A 25,791-nucleotide genomic window follows, 5' to 3' on the forward strand; every position below is an offset into this window, starting at 1 on the left:
CTCATGCAAAACCAGGACAGCAAGCATACCTTACCATTACATTTCCCTGTAAAAAATGTTATTTTAATATTGTCGTCGAATTTAATATGCAGTCATTGAATTGTCTCATTCGTTCATACTTTGTAGTAATATGTAGGTATTGTTACTATTGTAAAGCTTATGTTATACTAACATATCAACACATAAAGTGACGTGATGTTACGTACATTTTCCCTTGCTTTGGTATCAGTTTTACATTACGTATATTGTAGCATGAATGTGTCTGCGTTTTTTAAAGTTTAACTTTTTCCTATCTATATATGACGTATGTACTTATTGTCACTCAAACATAATTAGGTCTTCTTATGGTACTTAAGTTGAAGATCATTCCTTTGCTAATCACTTGTCTTATTAATTAGATATGTTTATCGCTTCATCCTGCCTAAGTTCTGTCAAGCACTGTTGTGCCTAAAGGAGGTTCTTCTCTCTAGTATTGGAAAGTGTAAGCTATATGATATCTGTCCTTTGACCGCATTTATTCTTTTTAAGAAAAAGTCGCACAGGAAAGAACATGGGCACGAAAACCAAACTACCGAACGACTGATCCGCTTCTAACCGCAGTCCCCTTTCATCGGGACCGCATTTATTGGCAAAGATTGAAGAACTCATGGAAAAAAGACCTAATCCGTAACATCTATGGGGGACATATAACGAAATATTGGAAGCTTAGTAGTTGGACCGTGCTGAATGAAATATAGTAACTTTAATGGTGTACTAAAGATAGATCTGATGGAACGTTTGCGAAGTCAGAGAAATGGCGAATTTAAGTGCAAATGGTTCAGTTGTTATATATAATTCAAGAAATTATGTCGTCATCTTAAATAACTCATTTTGGTATTTCAATCAAATTCATGATCCTGTGACTACCATTTTATTCAATATACTTTGCAGTCTCTACTTAAACAGGAAAGTCCATCCACTGCATGGATGGCTCTCGAGACAATTACCATGCAGGAATATTATCAAGGTAACGTTGCATGCGCATATGCTGTGCTATTATAGAGTTATTTTCTTTTAATAATAACGATACGCTACGTATAACTGTTCCTTGTATATTAATGAATGCGACGGTGCGGTTATTTTGCTATGTAATCGATTCCGAATAATTGATATGAAAGAAAAACATTTTTTTTTTAATTTACTTTCCAAGTTTTTTATCTGAAATCATTGTTTGTATAATATTAACTTGTGTTGGGGGACTTACAAGATATGATCACTGTATAAATTATGTTGGGCTCTACAGTATTTACAATACTTCTAATATCAGTTAAGGTGACAATTAGTATCTGCTTGACATTTACACACACTCGTTTATGGACAAAGGTCAATGGCAACTGATAATATGAAAGCTATATATGCTCATGTAGTAGATCACATGTGATAAAGCATAAAGGTTTTTTTTTTAAATTATCATAGGAAAGAGAAGTGCTAATAAATTAACAAGAAAAACATCTAACTTGCTTGCTTTATCTTAACTGATATCCCATTAGCAAGAGTAAGCGCCTCTGAGGTCGACAGACAAATCAGAGTGGGATTTATCTCAACATAATCTCTTTGTTGTCCTGGAGCTGTATAGGATATATTCAATCTTTACTTTGAACAATTTGAAGCGTTGATAACGATTTAAGAAACATTTGTTTGCCTTCTTTTACACAACCCTTGCCTGCCTTTAGTGAACAAAAAGAAACTCATGGTAGTCGTGTTCAATCTTCTGACAAGATGTTCATTTTATATATGTAATGTAAATTAATATTTGAAACAGAAGAACGGAAAGAGGCATATCATAGCGGCATGATCTAAAACCGATATTAATGAGGTGTAGTAAAGTGCCGCCCCTCCCCTCTCTTTCACCTTCCCACCACAACCCCATATCATGATATCATAAATGATTTTGCTACAGAGTCAGTTACCCCGAAAATTGTAAGGAGCAAACTTAAAAGGAAACTTCACGTTTTTATATGTTGACGATTATTTATGAGACATTGTGTTATAGATAGTTACAGCCTATTAGCCTACTGGTCATTTGTATTTCATTTTTTTTTTCACATGTATGGTGTTATGTTATCTTCTTGGAGTACCAGAAAAGGGAGCGACCTAAGTTTAGTACGATAGCAACTAATGTACACATATGATGTCAAATGAAGAACAGTTAAGAATTGTAAGTGATACTGCTACAGCCACTTAATATAGGTCTAATTAGTTAACAGGATTAGATATGAACTACTCTGAAGGCTTTAAGCAAGTGTAGTAAGATAATTAATATACCAAGAACAATAGGTATGATACCATCAAAGAAATGTAGAGATGCATCTAGCTTACTTCGACTCACCAATGACTTTTAATAAGGATAAGGATTGCAATTACCAACATGTAATGCAACTGTGCTATGAAATCAAGTTACTTGCAGTGCACACTAGCATTAAAGACAGTCAACGGGAGCTTTGTTGTTCATTTTGAAATGTATATTGGGGTCAGGTTATTCTTTCGCGGTCCCATTGTTAAGTTAGCTCTGGCTCCAGAAGCCTCTGTAGACGATATGTTGTTAAACATAAACGGAAATTGGGTCTTGTTTCGAAGTAAGAACGTTAACGCGTATGCTCTATAACATTACAACTACATGCAAGTTAAATTATTTCCATATATAGACAGAACAGCCACCGGTAACCGCCGATATAAACCAAGACACAACCGAATCTAAGCCAGTAACCGATGTAGAGGAATCTGCCCATTCGACGTCATATTTCGTCTTCAAGTCAAAGTTTCAAGCAAATAATTATGTCTATTTAACTAAATAAGACGTGATCATCGCATTAAATACAGTGTGACAGTTTACTACTTCAGAACGCCTCAGCAATTACTTGTTCCATTAACTTGACACACTAAAGTCGTCACTTTCAGAGCCCGCCAAAGTGTAGATGTTCTCAACTGACATATCCTACCACCTCGTGGTAGCTGAGGCCTTTTCTTGCCATGTCTCTTGCAAAATTGGCATATCATGAAGTTTTATATTTTGAACTAGAAGAGGATCAGGTTTAGCATACTGAACCCCAACATTTCGGTCTGCTCGTACGGAGTAATATCAACTAAAGAATTTCGAAAATGGTTTAACCTATAGGCTAGCATCTCCAGACCTAATTTTCACGCCAGCTGTACTTTGATTTATGCTCTTTCACATTAATACAGAAAAGCAATAATGGGTGCTGATAATATGCCAAAACCAGCATTACATTAGGTATTTATAGCTCCTTTTCATCGAGCGGATGGACATTAATCTTATCATGTTATGGTACCTATATAAAAGTAGGTCCATGCAGTGACGCAATAGGCCTAATCGTCTTAACACTTACGGTAGTGATACAATGATAACTATATATCACATTCTATGCAAGGATGGTAAACATGCTACGTGTTAAACCGCAGGTATATTGAAATGAAATTGTAAATCATATTTGAATTAAGTAAATATTTAACTTGGATAAACTGTTCAAAGTACACACTAAAACTACTCGTACGAACGATTAGATTAACAATGTGTGTGTGTTTATACAACAGCAATTGTTTCAATAGCGTCTACTTACTGCTACACCCCATTTTACACCGTGTAGGCCCTATGATGATATGATCAATGTTAGAACCAGCCGGGAGACTCCTCTCATTTCTTACCAATTAGAAAGGAGGGAAATAAGGAGGTTAGGCATAGTCCCAGGTGCCGGGGTTAGCATGTAGGCTGGACAAAATATGGAGGAAACTAGGAATACATGAATAGTACAAATGGTGACCAGTTGAAACAAGTGGCACTGGTGCTTTCGACACATTTGGTCACTTTGGACCTTTGGAGACACACACCCATTAACCTCGACTCCGCCCTTTTCCTGGCTTTACCACACACATATACGCAGTTGTATTCCCGTATGTTCCGGCTTTTAGTCGCATTCAGACCACAACCATCACACAAGTTAGCTTATATTTTTGTAGCCTATAGGCTAGACATATGAACCCAAAACTATGATACTGGGTAATCCAGGTTTATCGCTCGATAATCCTGAATTATCACCGATAAACCTATATTTCAGTTTATAATTCATGTTTATATAACTTACTGTGATTAACCTGGATTTTTCAATTGAAAATCTCAAATTTTCGGTTGATATTCCTAATTTAATTCGAGTATCTAGGTTTATAAATCGAAAATCCTGGTTTATCGGCGAAATTTTCTGGATCAATCGATCGAAAATTTTGACATTTGGCTTGCCATACCGTTCGTCCTAACGGCACTGGTCTATAAATAGCGCTGTCTGACCAGCTTTAGTAGTCTATATTTCATTACAGTTAATAGGCCTATATGATCGTGCGTGCTTTATAATATTATGATTATGTTCGCGTTCCCAGTTTGCCTGTAGTTTTGCGATATGGAAAGGCAGACGCCTGCTAAATGAAATATGAAAACATATATAATGCAGAAGCACGTACAGAGTTCATAATAATTGAAATCATAATGTTATATCCTTTAAAAAAATAACTTACCCTTTAGAAAATGGCTGCTGTGAATTCACTTGTATTTCAACACATTGTGTACGTTACAAATTATTCAAAATGGCGACGACGGCGTCTTGTGACATAATTGCGCAATAGGGGAACTCCGGTTGCGGTCGCACTTATATTATCGGTAAATATCATGATCAAATTTAAGTTTGAATATACATCAATTGACGCATCGTGTCGGGCAAGTGTAACATGTCTCGCTGAAATAAAGAATAGGGTACCCACTTAGAGACACTGAAGTCTGTATTTTGGTTAGGTGTCTTTTAGGAGAATTTGTAAATTCAACAATGCATAAGTAATAGACCTACATGTTTTTTTTTTCTTTTCTTTTCTAAAAAAACTTTTAGACAAATGTGCACATATATCGTGTTTAACGTAGGCTATGATATTGTCTACCTCCATTTGTCTACCTCGTTACGCAGGCTACATTAATTTAGTTGATACTTTTGCTGCTGCCATTCCTCAACTAATTATAAAAAGGTAAAGAAAGTACTACTAACTCGTTTACTACCATTGAATAGTATTATACTATTATACAAAAATATACTTAATAATACATGCCTTACCTTACTAATATAATATATGTTAAATACTTTATATAGGCAGATATACTTTATAATCTATATTATACAAAATAAATTATATATTATATTATATACTGTAATATACTATGTACTATTCGCAATGTACTAAACTATGTAGTATACACTTTATAAAAAAATACATTACTATATGTATAAAATACTATATAAAATATAATATAATATATATCTTATACGATATTATATATATCATGTAATATAAACATATATTTGTATATATTCTATAGCATACATAATATACACTATACAATACATGCTATACACAATACATTATATACAAAGTAAATACCATATACAATTATTTACAATCTACTGTTATGTCGCCGCACCTGATCTATGGAACGGGCTTCCTTCCAAAATTTGCATAATCACATGCTTCACCACCTTATATCACGCCTAAAAACGCATCTCTTTCACAAGCACTATAACGGTTTTCAAGATTTGGTTATTTTAGGATTAGTTGGTTTTTAAGATACATTTTGATAATACTGGATAATTATCTTTTTTATAATTAAAGTAGTATACATATCGTTTTATAACTTTTATGCTTTACTGGTACTTATTATTCTTTTTTATCTTATATTATCAAAGGAGAAAGAATTGCATGAACTGTGGAAGTGAAGATAGGTTGAAATTGCAGTTCAGTCCTTTCTCACCTTCTTTGGTTCGAAACATCAACTTTTGTTAATTATTGGCCGAGAACATAACTTTGATGTACAGGAAGAGTGTAACAAGTAATATCATCACTTGGCCCGGGCTAGCCAAGCCAAGCTAATTGTGGCTAAGAAAGGATTTTTACTACAAACTGAGTCCAGGTATTGACAGTGGGAGACAATATTCATGTCCAAAGTCAAACGTGAATAGATGATTAGATGATTACTGCGTTTAAGAGTGAATAATAATTAATCCGATATCTTCAAAATAGTGCTGTACAAAATAGTTAAATTGCTAATAACTAATACAAATGTGTATAACAGTTTGTGTACACAGGAAACTTGATTTTCTAAAGAGAGCATATGTGGCCATATGCTACAGCGACATTCAAATGTAAAGATCACTATGAATATCACGGATATGTTTGGTATAACAACCCAAACAATTACGTCATATGAAAAACAGCTTAACAACCATCAGTGCGATTGAAATATTCGTTCTTAAAGTTTGCTTTATAATCACATGAAAAAAAAAAACTGAGAACAAACTTTTAAGATGCAATTCGTCAGCTCTTACTTAGCAAGGAAGACATCGCTGAATCAAAAGAAAATAAACAGCTTTGTTAAAGTTCGTACATTAACAAGATGGTACTTAAGAGTAATAAAGAGTAGGTGGAACTATTAACGTTGGATAACTAGAAAGATTTTATTCAATCGACTAAAGAAGACAACATTTTAAAACAAATAAACTATTAATATTTATATATGAGAAATATTGAAGGCAGTGATCATCGTATGCAACGACCGACAACGTATCATCTCTGTTCAAATTTACTGTAAATAGTTAACGTTACATACTTAGGTTTCGAATTATACTTTCCTCTGTATCCCAGAGATAGGCACAGCTAACGGATCTGTTATGCAAGCTTTTTCATAAGTTTAATGCTGAGAAGTTGACAACTTGTCGAAGAACTATATTGATAGCCCAAATTCAATTGTCTTTGAAAATGTTAAGAAGAGGCTGCATTTTAATTAATTTTCAGTTTTTTTAACATAAGATCTCTGTTCAAATTTATTGTAAATAGTTAACGTTGCATACTTAGATTTCGAATCATACTTTTCTCTGTATCCCAGAGGTAGGCACAGCTAATGGATCTGTTATGCAAGCTTTTTCATAAGTTTAATGCTGAGAAGTTGACAACTTGTCGAAGAACTATATTTATAGCCCAAATTTAATTGTCTTTGAAAATGTTAAGAAAAGGCTGCATTTTAATTAATTTTCAGTATTTTTAACATAAGATATTCTCCTTTCCCTGGTTTGAATGTTTGTACTCGTAGGACAAGAGGAAATATATTCTCACAGTTATAATCTACAACTAAAACAGAAGAGGAATATCTTAAATCAATCAAGGCAATACAGTGTATTTTCTTTGTGAAAATATCAATTTAGAAAACACAGTATTGAAACAATTTTCATGACTGACACAGGGTGATTCAAACCTACCAAACGGGTACCTTAAATGAAAAGGTATTTCTTGAAGAAAACATCAATGAGTGTCTTTACAGTAAATTATTATTATTATAGACTTGTCAGATGATAAACGAAGTGTGCGTCGCGGTTGGTACTGAGTGATAAGGCCACGTAAGTAGGCCGGTGACGACTGTGAAGGCACCTGTAGACAAACGTGAGGATTCGGAATCTAACCCTGTAGTCACACGGAATCAAATGCAGATTCGCCAGAACTGGTGAGATGTGATCACGAGGACTCACCCTTGCAATAATGCGAGCCGCTCTATTTTGGACCACTTGAAGCCTCTGGATTTGGTTTGCAGGGACACCTGCAAGTAAACTGCAACAGTAGTCCATTCGAGATACTACTAGACTTTGTACTGCTGTCTTGCAGGCTTCTTTAGTGAGGTACTTGCGTACCTTCCCAATATTGCGTAGATGGAAGTCGCATGACTTGATGACCCTCGTTATTTGTTTGGCCATTGAGAGATGTTCATCGAGAATAACCCCGAGTATACTCTCACACACTGAGATGACCTGATGGAATATCCATCGATATTGAGTAATAACCGACCGTGACGTAACAGGTGACGGGGATAAGACATTTAGTAATTCAGTTTTATCACTGTTAAGTTTAAGATTATTGACAGTTAGCCAGTTACTGATGTCCATGATGCAGTTGTGCATGACATGGATCTCAGTTGAAACAAATGATTAATCAAATTACGATATTGTATAGGATTGAACAATATAAAGAACTCTCATTTTGTGAAGTAATATATTTATTAGATAATTGTTCCTGGTGGACAATCAGAGTCTCCATTTCTTTTTCTGGAAATATACTACATGATTATTGTAGATTCATGGCGAGATGATCATTGGACATTAACTTTGTTTTTCCTCATCCGACAAAACATCATTTTACTATCCTTTCCTTCATTTTTGGCATCTTCTGTAATCAATTGTGGTCATTTTGCTTTCTTTGGTTACCTCATTAATTATTTTTATAATTCTACTCCAAATGATTTTTTAACACTTTCGGAATTTTCTCAGCAACCCTGTACCATCGATATACTGTCGTTATTTAACAGTTTTATTAAATCGATTTTTTTTTTGGATCCGACTTGACTTTCAATGTTTCGTCTATACTAGAGTCTAACACAGTTGAATCAGGAATCAAGGTTAATTCGGGCATTGCTTGTGAGTTTAATATTATTTGCAAGTTTTCTGAATATACTGAATAAACCAAACAATTTTACCTTTGAATACGGTAGGGCGAACGAAAATATCCTGTCGTCAACTTTACGAGACGTTAGCCAACCCTTGAGCTTTTTATATTTGGACCATGTTTATTTTATTATCGAATACATTTTCGACCGTCAGATTAATATCAGGCTCAACTTCCTTTTGGAGGAGATTTATACGTTACTCTTTATCGTTAGACGGATTCTCGTGGGTTGCACTTGCACTAATGGTAAACATCAATAGTTTATCAAGCCCATCCAGGAGTACTTGAAACTTATTATTCAGAAACACTTCAGCACTATCGTCCACCGTCAAATTGATTCCAACAGGCATATTTTCTTACAAGTTTGGAAAGTAACTTCGAGGGATCAACCTCTTTAAGGTGAATATATATAAATTAGGTTCACTGATTTGATCCTTTTTGACAACTTTCAGAGGTTTCATCTTTGATATCCAATCGCTAACCAAGTGTTGAGTGTAGGTTGTCTTCCCGTAACCTAAATTTGCTGTAATGAAGACCCGATTTCTATATAAATTAGACTCCCGTGGAGACCATGTTAGTGTGGGTGCACTGACAAGTGTATCGACACAAGGTCATTTATCGGTATAGGCTCACCCAATGGAGCATCAGTTCTCGCAGTACGTTATCCATCTACTAGAATATTGTTCTTTTCCAAAGAAAAGTGTTAAAGATGTTTGTAACTCCATGGTTGTAAACCTTATGGTGTATTAAAAGGAATGTTTTCAATGGGTATGGACTTTATAATTTGCATCTACATTTGACGATGGCAGGTGAAGATGTCATCAGTACTGAACATAAAACTGTTACGTCATGAACACTACAAGTATTATACATGCGTGTTAAAGGCTTAAATTAAATGAATATAATTTAATAGTTATAACCGTTATTTTGTGAAGCAGTCGAGTAAAGTCTCCTTGCTTTGGAATAATAATGTGGAGGAAAAAATAGTCTTTGAGAGACTTTTCTTCGCGCTTTGGTTTTGGCTTTTTATTTCCTAATATCAGAACAGATATGGAATTTATTCAAATAAATGCATAAACAGGAACACATTGTGTACAAAGACTACGAAGTATTATTAAGATATAATGTCCTTCTTACCATGTATTGGTCCGCAACGGTGTGTATTTATAGTGTGTATCTATATACGATAATAATATATCATAAAAATACTATACGGTCGCTTCAACTTCTGTGCCGCTGTCAATATACAACATTTATTTGATGGATCTTTGTAAAATACATTGTTCTTTTCATATGAATAAAAGCGAGGTTAATTAACGGTCTAGGTGCGTCTATGGCAGCATGATTAAAGAACGACGGTTTAACGCAAGTGATGCATGGGGCACGAGATTTATAATTTACCGAATGGTTTGCTATACTTTCCAGAAATACCAACGAAGCATATTGTTCATCCCCAATACCCTTTATAGCTGGAAAATCACGTATTAATGAGAACAGCATCATTCAATGAAACTGTGTAGTCCCTTTCATGACTGACAAGCGTTCTCGAGTTCTAGTTGAGTCTTTGAGTTTGTAAGCCAAATAGGGCTGCAGATTCAGTATTATACTCAGTATTTTGTATTCATTTAATTGTAAGGACCTACCTTTGCAAAACATTATAACTGAGCAAACTAGCCCCAGTTTTTTTTTTTTGACAGCATGTAGCTAAGCATGTTTTGCGCTTTATACTCAACCAGAAATAGCGTTACTACAATACAGTGATATTGTGTGCAACGTCATCTCATGCTGTTATCGGTGATTGTATTAGTATGTACTTATTGAATGAACTTTTAGTTTCGTATTTACTTGTACATTTGTAACGATGCCCCTGGCAATATAAAGTACGAATATCATAGTAGTGTATAATCGCTCAACGCTAGAATGCCACATATCTGATCAGTCTTTTGAGCGAAGTGTGTAGAGCTTGACAGAGAAATATGGCCGTATTGAGTAACGTTCTGAACAGCGATGGTTTACCGGCAATACTAATAGGTAAGAATTTTATTTCTAAAGGTTATATACAAACAAAATGCTATCGGTAAACAATTTGTTGCTACTAGCTTTAAAAATATAACAATAAATGAATAACAAATTACCTCTTTCTAGTTTCACAATATGGCAACTTAACATCTGATTGGCATTGTCTGTTTTGCCGAGAGAATTTGCAGTAACATGTAAAGAAACACACAACATTAACCGTCATAGTTAAATAATTCAGGATGAAATCACTTTATTTCAGAACGTTCAAATGTTAAACGAAATGTGGTGAATTATGAAGTTAGATAATCAATGCGGTTTTCTGTTCACTTAAGTTTACATTTGGTATATAATAATCACAGAATATCAACTCGTGATATTTCTGCAGGACTCTCTGCTCATGATAACAATAGAGTTCTAAGGGTGCCCCTAATAACTAGCACATTCCATGTTTTTCTTGTTTCCAATTATAGTATTACCAACAATTGAAATTGTTGGGGAAAACGTGGTTGTGAATACGGATACTAGGAGGTCACTTGCGGCCATTGAGGGTTCGGATGTTGAGATACAATGTGCTATTTTCAACACAATCCTACCGTCAAACGTGACGCGGTTACAGAACGGAATTTATAACAGAACTGACACTTTTAATGACGTCACGAAACTAGAGATGAGAAATTTGACATCAAATTTGAAGTTCGAAATGAGAGTCAATATTCAAAATTTCACATGTAAAGTTAATGGCAGATATGTAGTCAACCAAGACAGTGAAATTTTAATTCATATCCAAAATCCTGAGTCAATTACACCGGACGACACATCAGGTAACAATTTAGTTCATTTGTGACTTCCATGTAATTATAGTTTGGACTCGCAACGAGATACCTCAGTGAAACGTTATTGAAGCTCGGTACAGCTTTCTTCACTGTCTCAGACAAGCAAATGCTGTATTTGATTGTTCGTTCCCTTAATCAGTGGTAATTTGGGTTACAAAGAGAATACTAATATCAATTGTAACCGGACTTTATTATTTAAAGGAACTATGTAATTAATGAAGTGCCCTTAACACAAGAAAAAAAATACAAATCTTTTTCTTTACTCATTTAATCTATACAGGTACTGATGAAGGCAAAATGGGCGTAAATTATTTTATCGTACCAATCCTCTTTACTATATCGACCTTGACGAGTTTAGTGATGTTTTATAAAGTTCAAAGGACGTAAATATATGCTATGATGGTATTGATATTGGAGTAATCTATTCATACTGACTAAGGAAAACAAACTACATACTTTGAAACGTCACTGAAAACGTATTCATTTAATGAGGCAAACGAAGATTCAGAAGTAGTTTGCCACAAAATTGAGACTATATTTGTATATTTCACGTGGCCAGTATAATATTTGGAAGATTATCAAATTGCTGAACTATTTCCTGTCGCCCTTCTTGCAATTGGTAATCTTTCAAAGGAGCTGTTAGGTAAGTTTGGAGAATATAAGTAGCTTAGCATTGCAGCTTACATGACTGAGATTAATTTCAAAATAAAAACAATGTCTCAAGGGCAACCCTCTTCTGTCAATTTTGTGTATCCGAAAATAGTTAATAGCTATAAAACTACTAAAAATTCAATCCGACTTCCACATGAATTCTCCACATCTTGATAAGCATTTCCAAAATAAATTAAAACTCAATTTCTGAATAAGAATAAACATTCCTGTTGGGAATAAACAGGTCAATATTTTGATAAAGGAAGGGAAAATGCAAGTATAATTTAATTATGCAAATTAAAAAAAAACAGAAAAGAAAAAACAAGCATAAAGATAAAACTTTAGTCAATTTTAAAAATCGGGAGCATAACGTGATGTCCATTTCATGTCTGTGCTGTTAAGGAATTGGTATATGTGATCATAATTCACAAGCTGTATTATTTTTTTAGGGCTTAGATCGCAGAGGATGGGAACTACAGAGAAAACAAAGTAAGTCACTTCAACTTCCTTATCTGAGCAGTAAACACATATTAAAATTAACATGAAGTGTCCAAATGAAGTTACATCAGCTATACTTGGGATTTGTGTACAAATGTATGCTTCTTATTTCACAGAAAGAGTAACATATTTTGTCTTCATATTATCGCATTTCTAAGATTTATGTTTCTTTTCTCCGTTTGAAGTTTCCGCATACTGAAGTTTTCATGAAGCCCATTAGTAATAGTCAATATTTAGTTAATTTAGAAAACCGCAACTGTTCTATTGATCTTATTTCAAGCATCACAACAACAACATTTGAAACAATCAACATGAGTGAAGAAGTACAATATGAATCTCCAGACGATATGGTTGGTGGTAAGTTCCGTTTTCCTTCTAAAATCTGCTGATTTATAAATTCCTTACGATCAGAGTTGTGGGAAGGTCGATGATAACTATAATTCCTATATAAGACCTGTATTACTGCATCATCAGCAAATATTATCAGGCTGCTCTAATAAGCCTATCAACAGTCACTGATGTGTATTTTAATTCTAGAAAAATGGCAGAAAGAAACTTGCTTTTAACCAGCAGTTGTCCTGCGTTGTTATTAAATGGCTAACATTGTGAAACTTTAGACATCAAAATGTTACATCCTAGACAGAAGTGTAGACATATATTATAATATATGTACATACGCAAAGATAATGTGGCTAGCAACCAAAGTGGTTACCAGATGATCCCTAATTATATGCACATCATTCACTGTTCACTACATATTGTCTGTTTTTATGTTAACTTATATTTAGTCTAAGTTTAATATTTTCTTTGTCTTTCATTGTATTGTTCTTACTAGCCTCATTTGTTTCTTTTTTGTGTGTAACATTGTGTATTCTGACCGACCCATGTAAAACTACATAGGTAAAGACTATTGAGCAGATCACAATAAGTAATGCTGTAAACATTAACTATTGCGTGACACTAACAGTAGAACAGGAAATCCTAGTACTGTACATTATTATTATTATTATTATTATTATTATTATTATTATTATTATTATTATTATTATTATTATTATTATTATTATTATTATTATTATTATTATTATTATTATTATTATTATTATTATTATTATTATTATTATTATTATTATTATTATTATTATTATTATTATTATTATTATTATTATTATTATTATTATTATTATTATTATTATTATTATTATTATTATTATTATTATTATTATTATTATTATTATTATTATTATTATTATTATTATTATTATTATTATTATTATTATTATTATTATTATTATTATTATTATTATTATTATTATTATTATTATCATATACGACATTTATATAGCGCCTTATTCAATTAAAAAATTGCTCTAAAGCGCCTCACAACAAAAGGTAAAAATTTGTTAAAAGTATAACAGTTAAAAAGGTTTTTAAAGATAAGATTGTATAGAAAATATATGATAGAAATGTTAAAAATGAAAAAGAAAAAATATGACTAAAATACAATATTAACACCTGAATTAAGTATGTACAGCAAGTATAATAATAGGTAAATTAATCTGTGTTGGCAGCTCTGAAAAACAGTGTTTTAAGTAATTTCTTGAATTTCGTTAAGTCTATATTAATATTGCACATGTCCTGGGGTAAGTTATTCCATAAAGTGGCAGCAGTGTAATCAAAACGTTTAAATTCATATGTTGATGATCGGGTAGAAGGCACACTAAGTAAATTTTTATTCATTGAGCGTAAGGATCTAGGCGGAATAAAAGGTATGGTCTCATTGGTGATGTAACTAGGGGTCAACTGATTAAGAGCCTTAAAGGTAAAAGAATTTTAAATTTTGATCTAAATCGTACAGGTAACCAATGTAGTTCATACAGTACAGGAGATATATGGTTGCGACGATGAGTTCTAGATATAAAGCGAGCTGCACAATTTTGTGTGCGTTGTAGGCGGTTTGTTAGAGACTGTGATATACCAAATAGTAAAGAATTGCAATAATCGAAGCGAGAGGTAACGAGGGATTGAACCAGTATTTTACCTGCATCAGTTGTAATGAAATCTCTTATTCTACCTATATTACGAATATGGAAATAGCAAGAATTGATAATATGACTAACTTGGGTCTCCATGGTAAGATTAGAGTCAAAGTAAACTGCTAAATTCTTAACAATAGATGCAGAATAAATGAAAATAAATGAAATTACATAATTTTTTAACTTATCTTAATCTTTCCTCAAAGTTGATAGCCAATCTGTTTTCAGTTTCTATTATAGGCCTTAAATTTCTCTTCAAATGCTGTTATATTAGAAAGTGAAACTTGGAAAGAAACTCAAATCCACCTCCATCAGCCATCTGGAGCTATTTGGACTCAGTTTAAAAAAAAAAATGTTTTTAACAACTTGAAGCTAACTTAAGTTGTGGATGCAGCGTAGGCAGAAATTATCCTCTGACGCAAAAAGTCAGGAAGAAAACATATGAAATAGACAATGTCATGGTCTATATTTACAAGTTTCATGAACTGAAAAAGTTATTGTGTTGAAGGTTATTACAATGTAAAACTTATATTGAAAAAGATATATTCCAAACTGCTAGTTGAATATACCATCTTAATATCCAACCCCTAACTAGAGATATGGTTCATTATAATATAATTATATATAATATATAATTTTAGGTTTACAGTCTTGTACACGGCCAAGGCCCTCTCACACGACTTTAGAACTTAAGCGTGGTAATTGGTAACTTGTCACACCTACACACCAAAGTGTGCACAATTCAATCAATCTCTCCTGGGGCACCACAGTGCACCACAGCCACGTGTCCCCCGGGGGATTTCCCATAGGATGCAGCCACAAACCGGCGCAAACAACTATATTTACAAGTTACCTCACAAGTCCCCATTTATACACCTGGGTGAAGAGAGGCAATGGAGATAAAGCGCCTTGCCCATGGACACAACGTAATGATCTGGCCAGGGCTCGAACCTGTAATCCTTAGATCACAAGTCCACTGCCTTCACCACTTGACCACAACGCCCTCGAATGTAACCTATTTTTCCTTGCTAACTCTTCAACTACTCCAGGAAAAAAAAACCTTTATGATGCCATTATGATCTTCTTGTTGGTTTAAATTCTTTAAACCTGATTCATTTGGAATGTCGCTTAGCTATTAAAGTTATGTGTGCTTAAGAATGTTATTCAATGTACCTTTTTTTTGTAGAAATATTCTTTAACTTTTGTGAATAAATTATTGACAAGTTACAAAGAAAAACAAGGAAATGTTCAGCTTAATTGTCCTGATGACATAAACCATTCTGCTGTTGCCAGATGCAATTTACAAAAAAAATATTACAAAATTCATATTTTACAAAATGCCATGAGTATGTAATTTCGGCCTATAGGTTCAGAAATCGTCCAGTCATTTTGCAAAGCAAATCATTTTCAGAGACCAAAACTTATTTAATGGTCTGTTTGACTATTCACTTACAAACCAATGTGAGGTTCATACAAGTGGTACTTGCACTGACTTTGGTCATTTTGTTTATTTTGTTTTGTTTTATTGTTTGCTTTTTGATACCAAAACCTCATTTACATGGTGCAGATATTTAGCATTACTATACAGTCAGTTTTCAATGCAAAAATTGAAGAACCAGAAAAGCAAACTGCCTTAGTGATTCCTTGCCATATTTCATCCTAATTTAGAATATTTAATGTAAAGCTGCAGTAAATGTGTTTAAGTACTAAACACTGCTAACTTCAAGTGATTCAGCGCAAAGTTCTTAAACTCATGTAGTGCTTAAATCCTTCAGGAATATTGTATTACATTAGCAAAAAGGGAAGAAATAGCCCCCATAGTAGTCAAACTTCAGAACCCCTCTGCAGAGAATAACGAATGCCTTTTTTTGCCAACACACATACAACTTTTCAACCAGTGTAATTTTCTTTTGTGTGCAACATGTTAGAATATAAATTTGAATGTCAAGTTAACTCTAAAGAACCTGTTATACAGGAACCTTACTTCACACATAATTTCATGTATAAGTCAATTACTTTCAATGCCATATATCCATTATTATTATAATTATTACTTTCACAATCATTCTTAAGAAGGACTTCCACGAAGGCTCAATTGTATTGCCACTCAGAACAAAATGAGACTGAATTGTGACTACACAATGCAATCCCATAGTACTCATACTGAGGAGGTTACTAGAACATATTTTACAAACACTTGTTAATAACTGACAACACTTTGAGGGTAACAACTTTAATCAAATAGCAAGGTTTGAAATGTCCTCTTGAGTTTGTACACACATTAAATAAAACATGGTTCCTTTCTTTACATTTCCAAAGTTGCTGACAAATATTAACCTTTCTTAACTGTAATGTTAATAACCTTGGAATGAAACAAGCATATATATTCTATTCATTGACACAAATTGAAGATAAAAAAGAAGTTACTGATTAATTTATTTTTATCCCCCTCTCCTTTAAAGGTAACTTTTTGCATAAAGTTAATTTCGATGCACTGTAAAATGTTTACACATGTATCTCTGTTGTCGGACTATCCCAGGGAAGGAGATAGCATATTATATTTAAAGTTGAATAAATTAAAAACCGAAGTAGCTAAAGAAAGATTACTAGCACTAAATAATATGTTTTTCTCCTGGGCTATTAAGACAAATTCAAGACTAAAATTCATTCTGTAAGTGACCTCGTAGCAGTTAAGCATACCAGTAGACATTTCGGCAAGACGTCCAGAAATTTTCCTTAGAGCTTAAGCCCATCTGGATGTGGAATCGGCCATCATTGAAACGTTGTAACCCATATCACGGAAATACTCAGACAAAGTGATGCCTAATAGGAGTGATTTTAGAAAGAAAAACACATCATTGATGCATGTTAGCTACGATACAGGGGAAAATCACTAGCTAAAGTATTCATCTCTTAAAAAAAGATTGGTTTAGTTAATGTAGATCATACACAATCCATATAGTTAGCAGTATAGGTCACAATAAGTTTTGTTTTCTTCAAAGTTTTATCTGTTAAACACAACTGGCTTATTCATTGATGTATCCAAATTTTGAAGTATAAATATTGCATGTAGATTTTGAAGAAGAACAACATAAACATTTGTTAGTGTGTGCTTCTAGAATACCACACCTGTTAACTTCAAGTTCACCTGAGGTACAAGTAATATCAAATTAACACTTTTTGACACTCTTTGAGCATTAAAAAAATCAATTTTCATCTGGAATACTCTCTTAACATCAAGGCAAAGAAACAAAATCTTGGGTTTTCCTTGTTTGAAACATAGTGATTTTCACTATTGACACACATTGAGGGCTCCTATGCAGAATGTCTCTACTATTGATTAAAAAACTCCACACTGCACGTGACCTCAAAATCCACTTCATCAAATCTGTTACTTCCTGTTTTGTTGGTGCAAACAAAAAGAGGGCGCTATAAAGAAAATCATTAAAATCTCTGTGTACTTGTACCAATTGGATGACCGGTTGGAAGTATTCTGAGCAATATCAAACAGCTATTTTGAGAGCTCCTATGCAGAATGTGTCTACTATTGATAACAAAACGTCACACTGCACATGACCTCAAAATCAACTTCATCAAATCTATTAATTCCTGTTTCGTTGTTGCAAATACAGTGAGCGCACTAATGCGCATCTTATTGTAATTGTACCAATTGGATGACCAGTTGCAATTATTATGAGCAATATGCAAGCAGCTATAGATACAAAGAACGTGCATTGAAACAGTATCTTAAAACTAGCAAAATGAGACACTTTTGTAATATTGCTCAATAATTCTCTTACAACAGCTTTTCTGTGTGCTTGAGCAAAACTGAGTAAGCTCTAATTGTTTTAATTTTAGTTCAACAAATTATACCATTCATCTAATATTTGCACTCTTCACAGAATATTTTTTTTTCAGTTTTGTCATAGTTTCCCCAAACCTACCAATTATTTATCTATTACTGGAATGAACAATTTCAATCTATCACACTAAAATTCCCAACTAGATTTTTGTTTTATATATTAATGAATTTTTTTATTATAAGCAAGTAATTATCAATTTTCAACATTTTATTTCCCAGACAAAATAAACTGATAGCATTAAAAACATATACAAATAACTGGAGAAACCTTCAATCCGTTCCCCCTTACTCTTTGAAATACAAACTTGATAACCATGACAAAAATTTACGCATTAAATTCTCAACGTGTGTTGCCAAATTTTAACTTCGACCTTTCCAGCTTACTGCCCTAACAGCTAAGTGAGATGCGATTTTAATATTAATAATCATTCTTTTTATTAAGTTATCTGTCGTTGAACATTTTGAGATGAATAAAATTCGCCAGGTTTTTTAACGAGTCCGGAGATTCTTCAAACTTAAATCAATATTGGCAAGCGCCGCCCAACAGATCTTGCGCCAAGCAAATATATCTGTTTTGTTTACGACCGTTAGGATAAGCTTACTTTCACTTTTGTGGTAAACTTTTGTTGGGTCAACTCTCTTTTTTGGGGTAAAAAAAGTAGACGATACGAGTAATGAAGATGCTGATATGGGCGGTTGCAGTGATTTTACGGTAAATCGTTCTCGCCATAAGGGAAACAGAAAATAGATTCCCGTTTTCACATTGCGACAGCTTTTCTCTATTAAACCCACCTGGTCAGGAGTGCATTCGGAATAAGAAACATTGAATCTGCTTAGGAAGTTTGTTTTCCGAAATTCATCAACAAAAGGAAGTATGCAGAAAGTGATAAGACTCACACCTGAAGTCACGTTTACAATTTAAATAGTATGTCTGGTTGAGAAGAGGATGCATTCACAAAACAAGGCCAGAGATTTCACGAAAATCGGATAAGGTATCTTTCTCAAGTTTCCTATTTATTTAGCTCACCTGTGTAAATAGAAGCTTTCCATATCAGCTACAGGATGTTAGAGGTGTTGGCTACTAGTGCAGATAACTTAATCAAGTTTTATCTTTGTTTAGCTCACCTGTGTAAATATACACTTTTCTGGCAGCTACAGGCATGTTAGAGGTGTTGGTTACTAGTGTTGTCCTCGTATGCTTAAAAAAAACTAAAGACACGGACACGTATATAGATCTAAGAGAAGGCAGATATTGTGCTGCTGCAATTCCGTTACTTATTATTAAAAGATGAAGAAAGTACTACTAACTCTTATCACCATGTAATAGTACTATACTGTATAATACAATATATGCTATAAATGATAAAATAATGCTTATTAATACACACCTTTAAAATATCATATATATTCTCTTCTTTATATATGTACATATACTACAAAATCTATACTTTATACTATACAAAATACATTATATATACTATATTTTATACTGTAATATACTATGTACTATACACTATATACTATACTATGTTACTCTTTATAAAAATACTTATAGATCCAAGTTAGGGAAATATCAAAGCAAAATTAGGTTAAGTTCTTGAGCGTTGGAAAGATGATTTAAGTTGAAGCAAAAATATCACACCAAAAGTACATAACAAATTATCCATGTGCCTTTTTACATTAAGCAATTAAACTACTGAGATGCTATATATGTTATATATTATATGCCAATGATTTGAAACGTATCTTACTTAAAGCTCATACTACTGAGTTCATACATATCTTTTATTTAACCTTAATATTTCTGAGCTGACACATATCTTACCATCAAATTCATACTACTGAGTTGATACACACACTACTTTTAACTTTATACTTCTGAGATGATACATATCGTACCTTAATCTTTCTATTACTGAGTTGATACATATCTTATACCTTTTACTACATACTACTGAGCTGACACATATGTTACCATCAACTTCATATCACTGAGTTGATACATGTCTTACGTTAACCTTCATACTACTGAGTTGATACATACATAACCTTTATTTTCATAGTTCTAACTTGATACATATCTTACCTTTAATCACCTGCTACTGAGTTCATACATGTTTTACCTTGCTATGTACATGAAATCAACTATGAAACACTTAAACATACTATTAACTTTTATTATCTTCAATTCAATAAACAAATTAAACTGATCATGAGTACTTAATTACTTGCTTGTTTTCTTTTTAATAAACAAATGAAATATATTACAACTATTTCATTTAATATAAAAAATGCTTAATTCACTAACTTCCCTAAATAGTAAATATGTGACCTATCAACTGAACTGTTTGCTAAAATATATTTCGATAATGTCACAGACGTGGTTTTTTTTACAGCAATTGAGTTTACCCTAACAATTATAATTGTACAGATTGTTGAAGAAGGTGATTGAACGAGAATTATATTTGTTCGAAAAATAAAACTACGCCATCATTCCATTTCTTGTCTACCTCGTTACGTAGGCTACATTTTTTATGCTTTAGCAGCTGCCATTACATAACTTATTAAAAAAAGTTAAAGGATAGATAGATAGATAGATAGATAGATAGATAGATAGATAAATAGATAGATAGATAGATAGATAGATAGATAGATAGATAGATAGATAGATAGACAGACAGACAGACAGACAGACAGACAGACAGACAGACAGACAGACAGACAGACAGACAGACAGACAGACAGACAGACAGACAGACAGACAGACAGACAGACAGACAGACAGACAGACAGACAGACAGACAGACAGACAGACAGATAGATAGATAGATAGATAGATAGATAGATAGATAGATAGATAGATAGATAGATAGATAGATAGATAGATAGATAGATAGATAGATAGATAGATAGATAGATAGATAGATAGATAGATAGATAGATAGATAGATAGATAGATAGATAGATAGATAGATAGATAGATAGATAGATAGATAGATAGATAGATAGATAGATAGATAGATAGATAGATAGATAGATAGATAGATAGATAGATAGATAGATAGATAGATAGATAGATAGATAGATAGATAGATAGATAGATAGATAGATAGATAGATAGATAGATAGATAGATAGATAGATAGATAGATAGATAGATAGATAGATAGATAGATAGATAGATAGATAGATAGATAGATAGATAGATAGATAGATAGATAGATAGATAGATAGATAGATAGATAGATAGATAGATAGATAGATAGATAGATAGATAGATAGATAGATAGATAGATAGATAGATAGATAGATAGATAGATAGATAGATAGATAGATAGATAGATAGATAGATAGATAGATAGATAGATAGATAGATAGATAGATAGATAGATAGATAGATAGATAGATAGATAGATAGATAGATAGATAGATAGATAGATAGATAGATAGATAGATAGATAGATAGATAGATAGATAGATAGATAGATAGATAGATAGATAGATAGATAGATAGATAGACAAATTTGAGCACAAATTACTCCCTGAAAAGATATAAAAGTTACCTGCCATACAACCAAATAGAACCCCACTCCTTAGCATCGATAAAAGCTTGCTTGGTCTATATTTCTAGATGCAATGTAGATATTTATTTCAATAGTTTGTCAATTGCCTCACTCAGCTGTTGTATTTTTGCTATGTACATGACATCAACTGTTAAACACTTTAACATACAATTAACCATTAATCTATTAAATTCAATAAACAAATTAAGCCGATCGCAAGTACTGTATAACTTGTTTGGTTTCTTTTTATTAAACAGATGAAATATTTCACAACTACTTCATTTAATAAAACAGATGCTTAACTCACTCAATTCCTAAAGTAGCAAATATGTTACCTATCAACTGAATTGTTTGCAAAAATATATGTTTTGTTTTCTAATCTACCTTATTTACTTCATGCATCTATTTATTTGTGCTTTATCTTGTGTTAACCATCCACATGATTACACTGAGTATGCTGTAAATACTCACAGCGATGACTTCCTCTCAGCAAAATATCATAATCTCTTCTTTGCGGGTATACTCTCAGGAATTGCCAAACTAACCAACCTATTTGTTTATACGTTATAGACCCTGAGCCTTATTCATTGTCAATTACCTTTGTTTCTCTGCATCTTTGTTATTTCAGTAGTTTGTTTTTTCTGTCATATGCACTTATGTTAATCACGTATACAAGACACATGTGTAATTTGCTTTTGTGTTTATGTTAGAACATACATTTGAATATCAAATATAACTTAACGCCAAAGAATATGATATAAGGGAACCTTACTTCATATCAAATAAGTCTAGAGTCATCAATAATTAATACTTAATTAGCATTTCTTTCATTGCCCTGTATCCACGAGTACTATTACTTTCACATTTTTTATTAAGAATGACTTCACTCCTGGCTTAATTATATTGTCACTCAGAACACAATGTAACAGAATTGTTTCTGCACATCCCATAACACTCTAATTGAGGAGGTTAATAGAAAATATTTACAGACACTTGTGAATACTTACAACACATTGAGGGTAGTTTAACAAGTTCCATCGAAAAGTAAATTTAAAATTACCTCTTGGGGTTGTACACACATTAAATAAACATTGCTCCTTTCTTTTCATTTCCAAATTGCTAACAAAAATTAATATTTTTTAACTGCAATGTTAACATCTTGCAAATATATTCTATCCATTGCCAATTTGAAGATAAACCAAGAACTAATCAATTTATTTAAACCCTTATCTTTTAAAAGGTGACGATTTGCATAAAATTAAATTTGAAATTTGTAGAATTTTAACACATCTCTGCTATCAATCCAGGAAGTAGTTGTTAACCACTTCTTTTTGTTTTGAGAAGTTTACTTTCAATGTCCCACCAGGCTCATCCTTTAAAGTGGTTGGACTACTTAGACTTACCAAACACAGACAATTGGTTCAGTTCTTCTGAAAAAAATGTAAGAGCCCAAGGAAACCATGTGACAAGTTATGACATCACAGAAACATGTTTACAATGTACTACAGATTAATAATGAGGCCATATGCTACCGGGACATTTAAATGTAAAGATCAATATGAATAGCACTGACGTTTCGTATGACAACCCAAAACATTATGGTGTACTGTATGTATAAACTGATTAACAACTATCAGTGCGATTGAAATTCTCCTTCTTTAAAGTTTGCTTTATACTCCCATGAAAAGAAACCGAGAATCGAACTTTAGAGATACAATTCGTCAGCTCTTACTTAGCATGGAAGACATCGCTGAATCAAAGAAAAGTGAGAGCTTTGTGAATGTCCGTATAGTAACAAGATGGTACTAAGTAAAGAGTAGGTGGAACCATTTACATTGAATAACTAGAAAGATTTTATTCAACTAACTATAGAAGACAACATTTTAAAACAAATAAACTATTACTATTAACATATGAGAAATATTAAAGACGTAAAGTTAAATTTGAAAACATAGTATGTACATTATTTGAACATCAATAGAGATATATTCAAGGCAGTAATCATCGTATGCAACGACCGACAACGTATCTTCTTTTCACATTTATTGTAAATATTGAACGTAACTTACTTGGATTTCGAATCATACTTTCTCTTAGACCCAGAGAAAGGCAGAACTAACGGATCTGTTATGCAAGTTTTTAATACATTTTATGCTGAGAAGTTGACAACTTGTTGAAAGACTATAATAATAGCGCAAATTCAATGGTCTTTGAAAATGTTAAGGAAAGGCTTCATTTTAAATCATTTCCAGTTTTTTAACATAAGATATTCTCCTCTCTCTGGTTGGAAGTTTGGTATGCGAAGGTCAAGAGGAGATATCTTCTCACAGTAATAAACTGCAAACTAAACAGAATAGGAATTTAATACATTGATAAAGCAATGCATTGTATTTTTTTCTGAAAATATCAATTTAGAAAACACAATATTAAAAAAAAAAATTGAAGATACAGGGTGATTCAAACCTATGTACACGGGTACATTAAATGAAAAGTATTTCTCGAAGAACCCATCAATGAGTGTCATTACAGTAAATTAAAATGGATTTTAGTTGAAACAAATGATCAATCAAATTACGATACCGTATATGATTTCATGTATAATATTTGTTTTGTACATGTATCAGGTTATATCAAAACGATAGAGATAACGTTCATTGTGTGAAGTAATATATTAATTAGATAAATGTTCCTGGTGGGCTTTCAGAATCTTCATATCTTTTTTCTGAAACGGTGTTATCTGATTCTTCTTAACTTTGTTTTGCCTCATCCGAAAACACGTCTGCTGTCATTGAACTATCCTTTCCTTATATTTTCTGTGATGAATTGTGGTCATTTTGTTTTCTCTGGTAACCTCATTAATGATTTTACAATTCTACTCCATATTTAACGGATTTTCATTCTTAACACTTTCTCAGCATCCTTGTGTCATCGATAGACTGTCGTTATATGACAGTTTTATTTAATCAAAGTTTGGTTTTTCGCATCCGAATTGACTTTTAGTGTTTCGTCTATACTAGAGTCTTACACAGTTGAATCAGAAATCAAGGTTAATTCAAGTATTGCTTGTGAGTCTAATATTATTTGCAAATATTATTTGCGTGTTTTCTGAATATACTGAATAAACCATTCAATTTTACCTTTGAATACGGAAGGGCAAAAGAACATTTAATGTCGTCAACTTTACGAGACGTTAGCCAAACCTTAATCTTGTTATATTAAACCATCTTTATTTTATCACCCAATACATTTCGACCGTCAGATATCAGGCTCAACTCCCTTTTGGAGGAGATTAATACGTTACTCTTTATTGTTAGACGGATTCTTGCGGGTTGCACTGGCACTAATGGTTAACATCGATAGTTCATCAAGCCCATCCAGGAGTACTTGAAACTCATTATTCAAAAACATTTCAGCAATATCGTCTACCATCAAATTGATTCCAACAGGCATGGTTTCTAACAAGTTTGGAAAGTATCTTCGAGGGATCAACCTTTTTAAGGTGAATATATATTAGTATAGGTTAACTGATCATATTCTTTTGCCATCTTTCGGTGGTTTCTTCTTTGGAACCCAATCGCTCACCCAATGTTGAGTGTAGGTTGTCTTCTCGAAACATAGATTTGCTGTAATGAAAACCCGATTTACTATAGAAATTAAACTCCCGTGGAGACCGTCTTTAATAGTGTGGGTGCACTGATACGTGTATCGACGATAGGTCATGTATCAATATTGCTGACCCAATGAAGCAAAATTCCT

At 32.8% G+C, this 25,791-nt stretch overlaps 2 protein-coding genes across 3 annotated transcripts in view; both read left to right on the top strand.

Moving 5' to 3' along the window:
- LOC139976895 (fibroblast growth factor receptor 2-like) overlaps nucleotides 1-25,791 on the top strand; it is a 54,538-nt gene that overhangs the window by 20,898 nt on the left and 7,849 nt on the right. The window lies entirely within an intron of this gene.
- Nucleotides 10,316-25,791, top strand: part of LOC139976899 (uncharacterized) — a 134,645-nt gene continuing 119,169 nt past the window's right edge. Inside the window, exons 1-4 of one of the 2 annotated variants that reach the window (XM_071985784.1) lie at nucleotides 10,316-10,605; nucleotides 11,064-11,414; nucleotides 12,527-12,566; nucleotides 12,856-12,932. In XM_071985784.1, coding sequence (XP_071841885.1) covers nucleotides 10,551-10,605; nucleotides 11,064-11,414; nucleotides 12,527-12,566; nucleotides 12,856-12,932 — 523 coding nt within the window. In that variant the 5' untranslated portion in view covers nucleotides 10,316-10,550. Of the gene's footprint in view, nucleotides 10,606-11,063; nucleotides 11,415-12,526; nucleotides 12,567-12,855; nucleotides 12,933-24,972; nucleotides 25,535-25,791 lie in introns of those variants that run through there. The other variant, XR_011796307.1, reaches the window with a different exon arrangement.

This window comes from Apostichopus japonicus, chromosome 12 (genome assembly GCF_037975245.1).
Source record: "Apostichopus japonicus isolate 1M-3 chromosome 12, ASM3797524v1, whole genome shotgun sequence".
Lineage (NCBI taxonomy): Eukaryota > Metazoa > Echinodermata > Holothuroidea > Aspidochirotida > Stichopodidae > Apostichopus > Apostichopus japonicus.